The sequence below is a fragment of the Octopus sinensis genome, linkage group LG28, assembly GCF_006345805.1.
Source record: "Octopus sinensis linkage group LG28, ASM634580v1, whole genome shotgun sequence".
NCBI lineage: Eukaryota > Metazoa > Mollusca > Cephalopoda > Octopoda > Octopodidae > Octopus > Octopus sinensis.
The window spans coordinates 518,852-532,795 of record NC_043024.1 but is presented as its reverse complement, the minus strand read 5'-3'; the positions used below and the strand labels follow the sequence as shown (position 1 = coordinate 532,795).

General features: G+C 40.2%; 2 protein-coding genes across 2 annotated transcripts in view; both read right to left on the bottom strand.

Moving 5' to 3' along the window:
- Nucleotides 1–13,944, bottom strand: part of LOC115225911 (protein O-mannosyl-transferase TMTC3) — a 355,782-nt gene that overhangs the window by 220,200 nt on the left and 121,638 nt on the right. The window lies entirely within an intron of this gene.
- LOC115225910 (GATOR complex protein MIOS) overlaps nt 1–13,944 on the bottom strand; it is a 44,818-nt gene that overhangs the window by 14,643 nt on the left and 16,231 nt on the right. The window contains exons 9-18 of the mRNA XM_029796914.2: nt 12,248–12,342; nt 10,822–10,863; nt 8,581–8,636; nt 7,213–7,286; nt 6,638–6,682; nt 5,322–5,440; nt 4,875–5,009; nt 3,281–3,356; nt 1,331–1,496; nt 281–352 (exon numbers count right to left, since the gene is read on the bottom strand). Of these exons, the coding sequence (XP_029652774.1) occupies nt 281–352; nt 1,331–1,496; nt 3,281–3,356; nt 4,875–5,009; nt 5,322–5,440; nt 6,638–6,682; nt 7,213–7,286; nt 8,581–8,636; nt 10,822–10,863; nt 12,248–12,342 (880 nt within the window). The remainder of the gene's footprint in view (nt 1–280; nt 353–1,330; nt 1,497–3,280; nt 3,357–4,874; nt 5,010–5,321; nt 5,441–6,637; nt 6,683–7,212; nt 7,287–8,580; nt 8,637–10,821; nt 10,864–12,247; nt 12,343–13,944) is intronic.

The following is a 13,944-nucleotide window of genomic DNA, read 5'->3' as shown; positions in this document are numbered from 1 at the left end:
ATTCTAATAGTTCTTTTGTCTTAATAACGGTCAATCACACAGTAATTTTCTTTTGTTTTAACGGTCATTTTCATAGATCTTTTTTTCGATGGTCAGATAACTGAAGAGATGCTGGCGTGGGTTTCTGCCCCAATGTCCGAAACTCAGTTTTATCATGGCTACCGAATAATTGTCACATACAGATATATACACATACATATATACAGTCATCTAGTCATATATATGCAATTATCCATAGTTCTCTCTCACCAAAATAACACAGCCAATGGAAGTAACTCACCTTTTCCTGAACTCACTTATTCCAGTTGGATTTTGTAGATTGTCCCAGCCACACATCTGCAGAACATGGTACCTGTAAGAACATAGTAAATAAGACAAAAATATATGGATTGCTCTAAATTCAGGTAGAGAGGGGGGGACTGAGAATAAATGAAAACACCTCCGGTTAAAACAAAATGTTACCTTGCCCAGAATCAAGTGACAGTTGGGGACAGGAAATGCCTCTGGATGTAGAAAAAAAGTCTGCAACAACAAACTCTCAGACTCATAGCAAGATGCCATGTAGTGGGATTGAACCTGGGGCTTCATGATCACAAAACAATCATCATAACCACTCAGCAATGCCTGGTCTACAGGCATAACCCTGTCCACTGGGCCACAGTAACATTTCTGAAGACTAGAGAGAAATGAGCCTAGTGTGCCCCACTGGATGTGTAAGGGTACGTGTGTGAGAGGAGTTAGGAATAAGAGGAATTAGATACAGTGTAGAAGAGAGATGACTGCACTGGTTTGGCCATGTGATGCAGATGGATGCTGACAGCTCCATAAAGAAGTCAAAGTGGATGAAACATGTGGAAGAGGGAGATCCAGAGAGACATGGAACAAAGTGCTGAAGGACGACCTGAGGACGCTGGACCTTTCAGATAAGATGACAAAGGACCGAGACGTCTGATACTTTGCTGTGCTCAAGAAGACCTGTCCTGTACAGTAGAAATGTTAAGACCACCCCACCCTCTGCTGAAAGGGATTGGCCTGCATGTGTCCTGTGTTGGTGCCACATTAAATGCACCCATCACAAACTGTAAAGTGGTTGGCATTAGGAAAGGCATCCAGCTGTAGACACCAAACCAAATCAGACTGGAACCTGGTGCATCTCTTCTGCTTGCCAGCTCTGGTCAAACCATCCAACTCATGCCAGCATGGAAAATGGATATTAAAGGATGATGATGATGATGATAGGCCACTATCATCATCATCTACTGTGCCACTGACACATTTACTGACAAAATTATTAAGGAAAATAAAAACCCCAATAAAAAGCACCTCTTACCTCTCCTCGCTGCGATAAACATATTTGGCACATGTTTCGTTATCTTCAAGTCCCTGCCATTTTTCTCGTGTTTCTTTACTCTTCAAGTTTAACAGAACACTCTCAACTCCATAATAGCAATTCTGCTCAGTTTTTCTCATCTTATCTCTAATTCTATCTTTACACACTGGGATAAACAACAGTTAAGGAAACGATGGACCAGTTTCTTACAAATAAACATTATTAATCACAAACAAACAAATTTGGTAATTAATAAAGATTTGTGCGCAACACACAGCAGATATTGGAAACTGAAAATAAACTGAAGGAAGTTAAAATAGTTTTTAAAACCTTCACTGAAAAACTCTAAATCAAAGTAACTTAAATAACTTAGGTTTCGGCCAGTCTAGTCCCAGGCCATGTCTGATTTAATAGCACCACCTGGTGAAGACTTTTAGTCATATATGGGACACCATGGGCCCCTCTAGCAAAGAGTTATTATTGTTGGAGACATATCTGGGTGTAGGAGGTTGGTCCGGGATTTTTTTGAGAAATTTGTCCAAAGAACTTTTGAATTTTATGGGATCTACACCTGATGAAGGCTGGAGGCTATATCAGCCGAAACGTTGTGTTAACAACAAACAAGATGAGGACAAATATCTGTCAAATGTAAATAATATTTATGGGATCTGTTTCCCTTTTGATATAATATTAATGAGAGCCGCTTGAGATAAAATAGTTGTGTTGTAATGTTGCCATGTGTCTTGAGTTCGATTTGCACAGGGGCCAAGTCTTGGATGAATTTTAAAACTGATGTTAACACCAGTTGTGCAATATTGATGGAATATTTTTCATACCACACAAATGATGTGGCACTCACAGTGGCATTGTTATTGACTTCTGGAGTGCTTCCACTTTCATAATGCTTTGCTTCATGCAGGGAGACCACAGTGGGCAACAGTATTCAAGGTGGGGTTGGGCAAAAGTAGAGTAGAGAAGGATGATGGTGTGAGCATCTCTAGACTAGAAAGTTCTCAGAATCCAGGAGCACATCTTGTGGGCCAAGTCAAACTTGCTGTTTACGTGTGAACTCCAGCTCAGATTGTTATCAACAATTACTCCAAGGTCTCTAGTGTTGTTGGATGACACTAGGGAGTCACCCAAGGGAAGAGCATATGGTAGTTTCAGAGTATTCTCTTTTCCACCCATTGGACAACAGCAAATCCGACTATGTCACTGATGTAGCTAATGAAGAGTAGTGGGCCCAACATTGTACCTTGTGGGACACCACTACTGACTTTGGCTGAGCTTCATTGGATTCCCTCAACCACATGTTGGGTCCTGTTCATCAGGAAACACTTTATCCACTGCAGCAGCTTTCTACAGACTCCAATGTTGGACAGTTTCTTCAGCAGGATTTTGTGGTCCACCCTGTCAAATGCCTTGCTGAAATCAAGGTGTATGACATCAATGTTGGAGGGAAGTGCAAATCACCTATCTTGCAGGTTCTTTCTTAGCATTGATCCTTTCCAGTGGGGATAAATATCCACTGGAGCCCCACACACCTAACCTCTGGCCAGAATCTATAGGCAAATTCCCTCAACTCATGCAGCCAAATACATCCATCTCATACGAGAGCCCCAAGGTAAAAGAGGCCCTTGCTAGTTGTGCTTCTGTTCACATGACCTCCGTCACCCCTCACCTTCCAATAAGGCCCCTTGGTTGTTTGCGTTACATCACTGACCCTACACTTCTGACCTACCTCAGCCCCACAAAACAGCTGCCAAACCTTAATCAAATTGCACTAACACTTGCTCCAAATTCTGGGTCTCACAATCATGAAATTCAAGGCAGGAATGTGAAGTCATCTTTTCTAAGGTATACAACACAATACACATTAAACCACCAATAAAATATTGTCAGAAAATTCTCCGTGTCATCTGTAATTTTCAAACGGAATTCAAAGGATACTTGCCATCCACGTCCACAGCCGTGAAAGCACTTTGTCATCTTGTACTATTTCAGCACTTTTCCACGGTTTATCAATCTAAAAATATAAAATGACAATATGCAGTCAACAGATGAGAGATGCAGAGAGTCTCAGTATAGAAAACACTTAGTAGAGCTCAAATGATTTCAATTTAGACTCCAATGTTTTTATGAGAGACCAATTCTGCAGAGTAAAGAGTGGCAATAAGAGGAATCTAGGTGAGCAGGTATGGAGGCAACAAATTAAATATAACAGCTTAGGTTTGACATACAAAATATGTACAAATGTATACAAAGAGAAAGCAAAGACTGAAAACTTTCAGATGATAAATACTTAAGTATAAATATAAAGGAGTTTCTATATAAACAGATCAAACTTATGTAGGATACAAACAATAGGGAAAATTCCCCTTTCATTTTCTCCCCGTTTGCATGGATACATAAAACTACAATGTATATGTGTGTGTGTGTGTTGTGAGTAAGAAAAGGAAATGGAGGTGAACTGGTCACAGACTAAGGGGACCTCCAAAGGGCATTTCAAGACAAGTGTTAGACTGGCAACCTGAAGAGAAGAGGAAAGTTGAATGACCTGAGAAGACCTGGAAAGGATGCGTGGAGGATGAAGTAAAAGCAATCAGTCTATCTTGATCTGAAATCAAGGAGGTAGCCCCAAGATTACATCCACTGGCATGAAATGGTTGTGGCCCTAAACTCCTTATAGAATAATATGGATTAACCACGAGTAAGGATGCATAAAAAAAAGGTGTTTAATAGATAAAGACAAAAAGTGCTCAGACTGGACCAGATACCTAAACTCCCACACCAAATGATGGGGAGAAAGAGTCCAAGCCAAAAAGAGTTAGTAACTGTAGGAAAAGTATAGGTTGGACTAACAAAAATATTATAAGACAGAAGATGCAAAGGTAGTTGTAAGTGGCATCAAATCCTTTATAATACTGAAGGTTATAAATGTATGATAGAAGGCCAAGAGCAAGTGTCTTGCTGAAGAGGTGAATATATATTCACTTCATACCTACTGACATCCAACACAAATATTTCTACCTTAAATACCTTTTATAAAAAAGGTCCAATACCTGCTCTCCTGAAGATCCTTATACATCTTCAGTTCCTTAATATATCCATTCCTTTTCTTCACTGACTTTAATTATTAAGAACAATGAGGACAATGAGAAAATGTGCGAATATATGAGGGAGTGCTGAAAAGTCCCTGGCTTTAAGGGTATCACAAAAGGCCTGGTTGGAGACCCAACCATCCAAGTTCCTTTACAGGGATTAGAAAAACTGAAGGATGTAAATAATGTACATAATTCCTCATCTCTTAAATATAGAACTCTAAAATCATAATTAACCGATCCTCCTTGTATTCTCTTTTCCCTAAAACTGGGAATTCTTCAGACCCCCTCATATTGCTTTTATCGTAGGTCTGAAGGATCAGGGCCAACTTGAGAGGTTAAGCACCACCACTGCCGCCACCGCCACCACCTACAGTAAGTTGAGATTTACAACAAGAACAACAACAACAACGTCATGGCTAGCGTAATTAGGGGGGACTTACCTCCATTCCATATTCAAGCATGGCTCGATTCTTCATAATCATGCCAATGTCTTCTTTGAGGAGTTCTTTGCAAAGGTGAATGTCTTCTTTCTTCTTCCCAGAAACTTCTGTTAAATTAAATTCATTCGACCAATCCTGTAACAAAAGGCGGTAAAGATATTCATGACTGAAGGAAGGAGGAGGGGGGTCTTTTACCTTTTTACGGATGAAAACAGTAACACCTTTCATAATACAGGTGTGACTTAGGGTTAAAAAACAACAAAAAATAGGGGACACATTAGATAATGTAGTCCTAGATGAACTTGTTGACTCTAAGAATGGATAATCTCAGCTGGAACTCTTGATAACTGGTCTGACACATTACAGTTGATGTGGAGTCATACAACAATGCTGCTGCTGCTGCTGCTACTACTACTACAAAAATTCAAAGATGGAGAAGTAACTTACCAGAGCAATTTGGTTACAAATCTTCTCATCGGTCATTATTCCATTGGGTCGAATGGTGAGGAAGCGATTGTCTTCAGAGAGATGCCACGCAAAGGAGGAAAGGCATGTTGACTTATCACCTGAAGCAATAAAGGGGAGAGAGAAAGAGAGAGAACATGTGTTAGTATAAGAGTGAGTGAAAGAGAGACAGAGGGAGAAAGTGAGAGAGAGGGAGGGAGAAAAAGATAGAGAGAGAGAGGGGAAGAGAGAGAGAAAAAGATAGACAGAAAGAGAGAGAGAGGGGGGAAGAGAAAGAGCATGTTAGTATGAGAGAAGAAGAGAGAACATGTGAAAGTGAGAGAAAAAGAGAGATACAGAGAGAAAGTGATAGAAAAGGAGAAATAAAGAGAGAGAGAAAGAGAGTGAGCATGTGTGAGTGAGAATGAGAGGAAGAGAAAAGGAGATACATGAATAGAAAGAGAGAGAGAGAGAGAGAGAGAGAGAGAGAGAGAGTATGCATGAGTGAATGAGAATGAGAGAAAAGAGAAGGATACAGAAAGGAGAGAAGCATCTAGAACCAGAGATAAAGAGGGACAGATTGGCATAAAGAGAGATAGGGAGAGAGAGAGATAGGATGAACAAGAGAGAGCATGTATGTGTTGTGTGTGTGTATATGTAGTCTATGATCATTATACTATGTGTGTATATATGAACATTATATAATTGTGTGTGTTTGTATGGTTATTAAGTAAATGTATATACGTGTGTGTGTGTATATGTGTTGTGTATCTGATTATAATGTATATGTGTGTGTGTGTATTTTATGATCGATGTGTAAATAAGTGGGGGGGGAGAGCTGGCAGAGCCATTAGCACGCTGGTTAAAATGCTTGCTGGCATTTCATCCGTCTTTATGTTCTGAGTTCAAATTCCACTGAGGTTGACTTTGGCTTTCATCCTTTCAGGATCAAGAAAATAAGTACCAGTTGAATACTGGGGATCGATGTAATCGACTGCACCCCTCCCCTCAAATTTCAGGGTTTGTGCCTTTAGTAGAAAGGATTATCAATATGTAAATACTTAGTGAAAGAGTTTGTTTGATGGATCAGACTGAAAGGGCCGAAGACAGATGCTTTCCTCTTTAGCCAAACCCTCATCAACTTGTTCAAGTTTGACTTGAAAAAGAAAGTGAGGATTGATGGTGATGATGGTGGTGATGATGACGATCATGATGGTGATGATGGTGGTGGTGATGATGGTGGTGGTGATGGTGATGATGGTGGTGGTGATGATGATGATGGTGATGGTGATAACGATCATGATGGTGATGATACTTACAGGGTGTATATCTTTGAATGTAAGCTGGCTCAAGATCATCTGGGCCTAGAAGAGTAAATAAGAAAGAAATAGTTTGAGACATATGCCTTGTGAGTAAATTTGGTAAACTGAAACCGTGTGGAAGCCCACTGTATATGTGTCTTTCTTTTCAATCCCATGACTAAGCGGTACAGCTAAAGACACTGATATAATAAGAACCAGACCTGAAAAATAAGTATTGGTGGCAATATATTTGACTAAAACCCTTTAAGACAGTGTCCCAGCATGGGCTGCACAAAGAATATGAGTAAGCCTTTTGTTCCTCCTCCACAAGAAGCAGAGATGCCCCCAGAGACACTTCTTACAAACGACAACTTTTCAGATTCTCTGAATTTCAACAGAAATATGGTAACAAAAAGGTTAAAATGATAGAATGTAATTTGAGGTCAATTTAGCCACCATTTTTAGCTGGTTGAGCATGCATAGGTTTGTGAAGTTTGTCAAGCAGGTAGCTGGAGAGAATTCTAGAAATCTGGAAACAGGAGAGGAGATTATTGAAAAGAAAAACTGAAGAGAAACAAAGAACGATCGTTTACCATCAGAAGTGTGGATAATATCACAGTGTTGAATTGTTGAGCTATCTTTACACAGAATACTGAGGAAACCAACCCTGAAAGGAGAAAAACATAACAAGGGACATTTTAATAATAAGCAAAATTTATAGTTACTAAATGTATTAATTATTGATTTCAACGATGATGATGATGACGATGACTTGCACTGTGCAATGAGAATCTTGCTTCAAATCGTTCAACCCATGCCAGCATGTAAGGCGGATGTTAAACAATGATGATGATATATATATATATACATATATGTGCATATATATATATATATATATATGGGGGGGGGGCACAATGGCCCAGTGGTTAGGGCAGTGAACTCGCAGTTGTAGGATCGCGGTTTCGATTCCCAGACCGGGCATTGTGAGTGTTTATTGAGCGAAAACACCTAAAGCTCCATGAGGCTCCAGCAGGGGGTGGTGGCGATCCCTGCTGTACTCTTTCGCCACAACTTTCTCTCACTCTTTCTTCTGTTGGCCTGCTCGCTTAGCCAGCAGGGTGGCGTCATTTGAAGGCTAAACCAATGCGAAGCGCATTGTGACCAGCGATGTGTAGCAACATCTGATAACCTGGTCGGTCACATGATAATGCCAACCACACTCGCGGAGTGGTTGGCGTTAGGAAGGGCATCCAGCCGTAGAAACACTACCAGATCAGACTAGGCCTGGTGCAGCCTTGTGGCTTCCCAGACCCCAGTTGAACCGTCCAACCCATGCTAGCAAGGAAAACGGACGCTAACTGATGATGATGATGATATATATATATATCTATGTACGTATGTGTGTCACATAACTGGTCCATTAAAAGCACCCTTCAAACATTGGGTGATATGCTGTGCTTGTGAAGACCTGTTGAGCCGAGTGAAAGCATAGTCGTGGCCGATACCAATGCCGTCTGACTGGCACCCATGCTGGTGGCATGTAAAAAACACCCACTATGCTCATGAAGTGGTTGGCATTAGGAAGGGCATCCAGCTGTAGAAACCCTGCCAGATCAAGATTGGGACCTGGTGCAGCTCCCCGGATTACCAGTTTTCAGTCAAACCATCCAACCCATGCCAGCATGGAAAATGGACGTATGATGATGATGATAATATAGACACACACACGCACATACATAGAGTTCAAAATTGTACAAAAAAAACTTAAGACAGAGACAGGTGAGGGAACAACAAACATGGTGTATGAGTTTGACATTCAGGAAAAATGAAAGAAATCTTTGATGTTTCAAACCTGTTCTCTTCCAAGAAAAGGAATGAAAAGAGGCAAAAAAACATGCCTGGATTAACGGTTAATAGACACACACACACACACACATTAATAAATAAGCTGCTACACTCACCGTGTGGGGCACCAACTGACTTTCTGTACAGGTTTTAATTCAGAGATTGTAAATTCCTGGAGAACAAGTTAAAGAACAACAACTGTGAACTTGAAGATAGAATTCTAAGAGTCAGTCTATTCATGGTCACCCATTGCCTGTCAACATTTTGCAACAAATCTCACCTTGTGGGCAAGAGTTTTCAGCCTTAGACTAGAGTCAGGCATGACTGTAATAAGAAACTCGCTTCCCAATCATATGGTCCCTGGTTCAGTCTCACTGCATGGCACCCTGGGCAAGTGTCTTCTATTATAGCCTTGGGTCAACCAAAGTCTCGACAATGGATTTGGTAGACGGAAACTGAAAGCAGCCCATCATGTATCTATACGTATTTATTCAAGTCACAATATATGGATTCAAGTAATCCAGCACTACTCCTAAAAGAAGCTCCTTAATATATTGCTCTACAAAGCATTTATAATATATCATACAATACAAGAGAAAACGAGAAGGAGTGTATAAAGGTATAAATGACAAGAGAAATAGTCTGATGAAATTTATTTAACCATTGGAAAATTCAAATATCACACAAGGCCAGCAGTTTCAGGAAATGGCAGGTAAGTCAATTACATTGACCCAGTAGTCAAATGGTACTTATTTTAATGACCTAGAAAGGCTGAAAGGCAAAGCTGATCTGGGTGGAATTTGAACCCAGAATGTAAAGACAGATGAAACACTGTTAAACATCTTGCTCAGCATGCTAACAATTCTGCCAACTTGCCATCCTGCCTCTAAGTTAAATATTAAATTTACTTAAATAGTTCAATGAATTACAGGTATCTCTACATTAATATAAATGATACAAGTTTATTAATCCTGTACTATTCAAGTTACGAGTCAGTGTGAGGCACCTGCAACTTGAGTGGAAGCAAGTGACTCAGTGGTTAAGATGTTGGACTCATGATCAAAAGATTATGGTTTTCATTCCTGGACTGGGCAATGTGCTGTGTTCTTGAGCAGAACATATTGCTCCAGTCCACTCAGCTGGCAAAAATGAGTAATCCTGCGATGGCTGGCGTCCCGTCCAGGAGGGGGAATGTATATGCCATGGAAACCAAGAAACTGGCCCTTATGAGTCAGCATGACTCAACAAGTTTAGTTTACTCCTTTTTTACTTGTAACATGTCTGAACAAAATGCAACCTCAAGTTTAATATGACCTCCCCCAAAAGAATCACTAATATATTCTATTCTTTTACCATTAATTCAGTCTTACACTCCTGTATAAAACTACCCAACTAATTTCATCTCCACTTTTAAAACCAACTTCTCTGAGACTGATCCTGATTCTATGATACAAACTTCCTGTTTTAAATCAAAAACCTTTCATGAAAATTCCACCTCAATGTATGTCCCAAAGAGCAGCTTAATAGTGACAAAGTTATTTTAGTAAATTCTTCATTATTTTAAAAATTAATTGAAACAAAGTTAATATAGTTTAATTGAAATATGGTAACGAACGTCAATGAGTTGGTGGAATCATCAGCATGCCTGGAAAACTGCTCAGCAGCAAGTTGTTCATCTTTACGTTCTGAGTTCAAATTCCAATGAGATCAATTTTGCTTTTATCCTTTTGGGGTTGCTAAAATAAGTACCAGTTGAGTACTGAGGTTGACTGTAATTGACTTAACTACTCCTGGGTATGAGTCTAGAAATTGTATTCCTCTGCCAAGCCATGTGGAGCCAGTGTGGCAGAGTAGGCTCAATAAACCAGTAGGATCTCAAGCCATTCTCTGGTGAAGGGAAACATGCTGAGGCCTTTGTCCTGCAGTGGACTGAAAAAAGGTAAATGTCCCCTAATATCACTTGACTGACCAGGATATCTGATGTTGTTACACATCGCTGGTCACAATGCATTTTGCACTGTTTAAGCCTTCGAATGATGCCAACCTGCTGGCTAGGCAAGCAGGCTAACATTCTCCCCTGATTGAAAAGGGAACTGGAGCAACACGAAATGAAGTGTTTTCCTCAAGAACACAATGCGCCAGCCAGTCAGGAAATTGAACCCACGATGTAGCGATCGTGAGTGCAACTGCCTAACCACTAGGCCACGCTCCTTCACGTCCCCTAATATACACAATTAAACACATTAAAATTGGTAAGGGATTTTGGCAGAGGTCTTATCAATTCTGCTGTTCCTCTGACACCTGGTCCCTACTTCCTGGGCCCTGATATTAAGAAACAGTGTGCAGCAAAAGGATACAGGATCATCTAGGTTTCTAAGATTCCAGATAAATACTTGATTCTGAAAAAAAAAACAAAAAAAAAACAGTTATTTAAAATCCAAGATGAATGAAAGAGATTATGTCTGAATATCTGAATGAAAAACAGGTCCAAACACTGGCTGCCTATACTGATAGTAAGAGACACACACAAGCAAATACCTGTTTCTTTGCTACCCACAAGGGGCTAAACACAGAGGAGACAAACAAGGACAGACAGACGGATTAAGTCGATTATATCGACCCCAGTGCGTAACTGATACTTAATTTATCGACCCCGAAAGGATGAAAGGCAAAGTTGACCTCGGCAGAATTTGAACTCAGAACGTAACGACAGATGAAATACGGCTACGCATTTCGCCTGGCGTGCTAACGTTTCTGGCAGCTCGCCGCCTTAACACACAAGCATATACATACATGGACAATGTTATACATACACCAAGTGATACACACACACATGCACAGAGGGACTGATACACAAACATATATACACTGACAATACACATGCACACACTCTCATATGCAAACACTGACATACAACCACACACACTTGTAATGATACACGCACACACACTGACAACACACACTCTCACATGCAACCATTGACATACAAGCACACACAAACACCAACATAGAAACACATACATATATACTGACAAACACACACACACACATTAACTAGCACCAACACATACAAACACTGTCCTAAAAAAAGGATAGAAATAAAAATTTCCTGTTAATTTAGGTTCCATGCATCAGCTTAACAATGACAAAGTTATTTTACTAAATTAGTAATTATTTTAAAAACTAACTGAATGAAAAGCTGTAGATATTTCAACTGAAATATGGTAACAAAAAGTTAAAATAGGAGGTTTTTAATCTTTGGACCAGATCTGGATTTAGTGTGGGTTGGTGTTAACTGGTTTTAAGTGTTTAATCCTTTAGCATTCTGATCACCAGGTCAAATGTAATGTTTTTTATTCACATTGTTTTTAATTAATAATTTATCATTTTGTAACTTTGGGATTTTGATGATGTAAGACCTCTCCTCTACAGCAGAAATGTAGGATTGGCCAGCAAGAGTCTTGTGCTGGTGCCACATAAAAGCACCCAATACACTCTGTAAAGTGGTTGGTGTTAGGAACGGCCTCCAGCTGTTAGAAAGCAGGCCAAAGCAAACTAGAGCCTGGTGCAGCTTTCCAGTTCTGGTCAAACCATCTGATCCATGCTAACATGGACGACAGACATTAAACGATGATGATGAATGCCATTGTAGAGTAAGTGTGAGAGGTAAGATCTGGTCAGGAAGAATATTTGGGTTGTATATGGCCAGTTTAAATGTTCAAGGGTTAATTAGTTGAGATTACAAAAATAATTGAGAAATTTCAGTGAGAGGGGAAAGCTTACCTCTGTAAAGGAAACCACTCTGTTTGGGAACAAAGGATCAATAGATATGCCATAAAGAGCTTTGGTGTTTGTGGACAACTGGGGTTTCGTAGATTCTATAAAATACAACAAAGGTTTACGTTAAAAGAGAAAAAAAGATGGCACCAATGTTATTTATTTACTGATTTTTTTTTATTTGTTTCAGTCATTTGAATGTAGCCATGCTGGAGCACTGTTTTGAAGGGTTTTAGCCAAACAAATAGACCTCAGGACGTATTTTTTTAAAGCTTAGTTTTTATTCTGTTGGTCTCTTTTGCAGAACTGCTATGTAAAGGGATGTAAACACACCAACACCAGTTGTCAAGTGGTATGTGCGGATGAACACGGGCACAAAAACGCACAGATACACTCAAAATGGAAGTGCATGGCTTAGTGGTTAGGGTGTTGGACTCATGATCAGATCACGGTTTCAATTCATGGACTGGGCGACATGTTGCTCCGGTCCACTCAGGTGGCAAAAATGAGTAATCCTGCAATGGACTGGCGTCCCATACAGGTGTGTATGTGGGGAATATATACACCTTATGAGTTGGTATGCCTTGAGAAGCTATCTTTACCTTACCTTTACACACATACACACCCAGGGTGGGCTTCTTTCAGGTTCTGTCTACCAAATTCACTCACAAACTTTGGTTGGCCCACGGCTATACTAGAAGACACTTGCCTAAGGTGCAAGGCTGTGGGACTGAACCAAGAACCATGTAGTTGGGAAGCAAGTTTCTTACTACACAGCCACACTAGTGCCTCTACATATATATATATATATATATATATATAGAGAGAGAGAGAGAGAGTGTGATGGATAAATTGTTGCTGTTTTATATTTTTTATTTTGCTGACTACACAGTATAGTAAGGGCAATCGGACACTGTCTGTGAGAAAAACAGCACCATGACGCAATTCACTCAGCCAGAAATTGGGAAACGCTGTTCTGTACCTGTTGGCATTCACACCGAAAGCTCCAGTTGCGAGTGTTTGAGTTTCAATTTGAGGAGATGTGCACCAAGGGTGATAAAAATCAAACATTCAGTCAACATCATGGTGTTTGGAGTGAACACTAGTGATGGTGATGTCATGCCTCCATTCATCCTTGCACATGGCCTCAGATTGAATACAGAGGCCTACATCAAGTGCCTGGAGGAGGTAGTGTTGCCCTGGGTCAAGAGGGTGGCTGCTGGAAGACCTTAGGTTTGGCATCAGGACACTGCACCTTGTGACACAAGCAGGAGAACCTAGTTATGGCTGTCAGATAATTTCTGCAACCACATCAACCCCTAACATCTGGCCCCTTAACTCCCCAGACAGCAACTCCCTTGGTTATTATGCGTGCAGCACAGTTGAGCGAGAGACTAACAAAATTCCTTGTAACACCAAAGATGAACTGAAGGCACGGATTATGGGAGCATTCGCCAACTTAAACAAGGAGATTGTCCAATGAGTTGCAGGAGATTCCAAAGTTGTCTGGAGGCTGTGGTTGAAACCAATGGCGATTTTATTGAAGAAATTTACACAGTATATTTCAGACACAGATTGTGTGTCGATAACCAGCTGGAAAAGATGTTTTCCAGGGGTTAAAAGGTAATAACATGGTCCTATGCAGGACTGTCACCTTATGTTGACAAATAGATTTTACTATGAAGTATAGTTATTACTTAGAC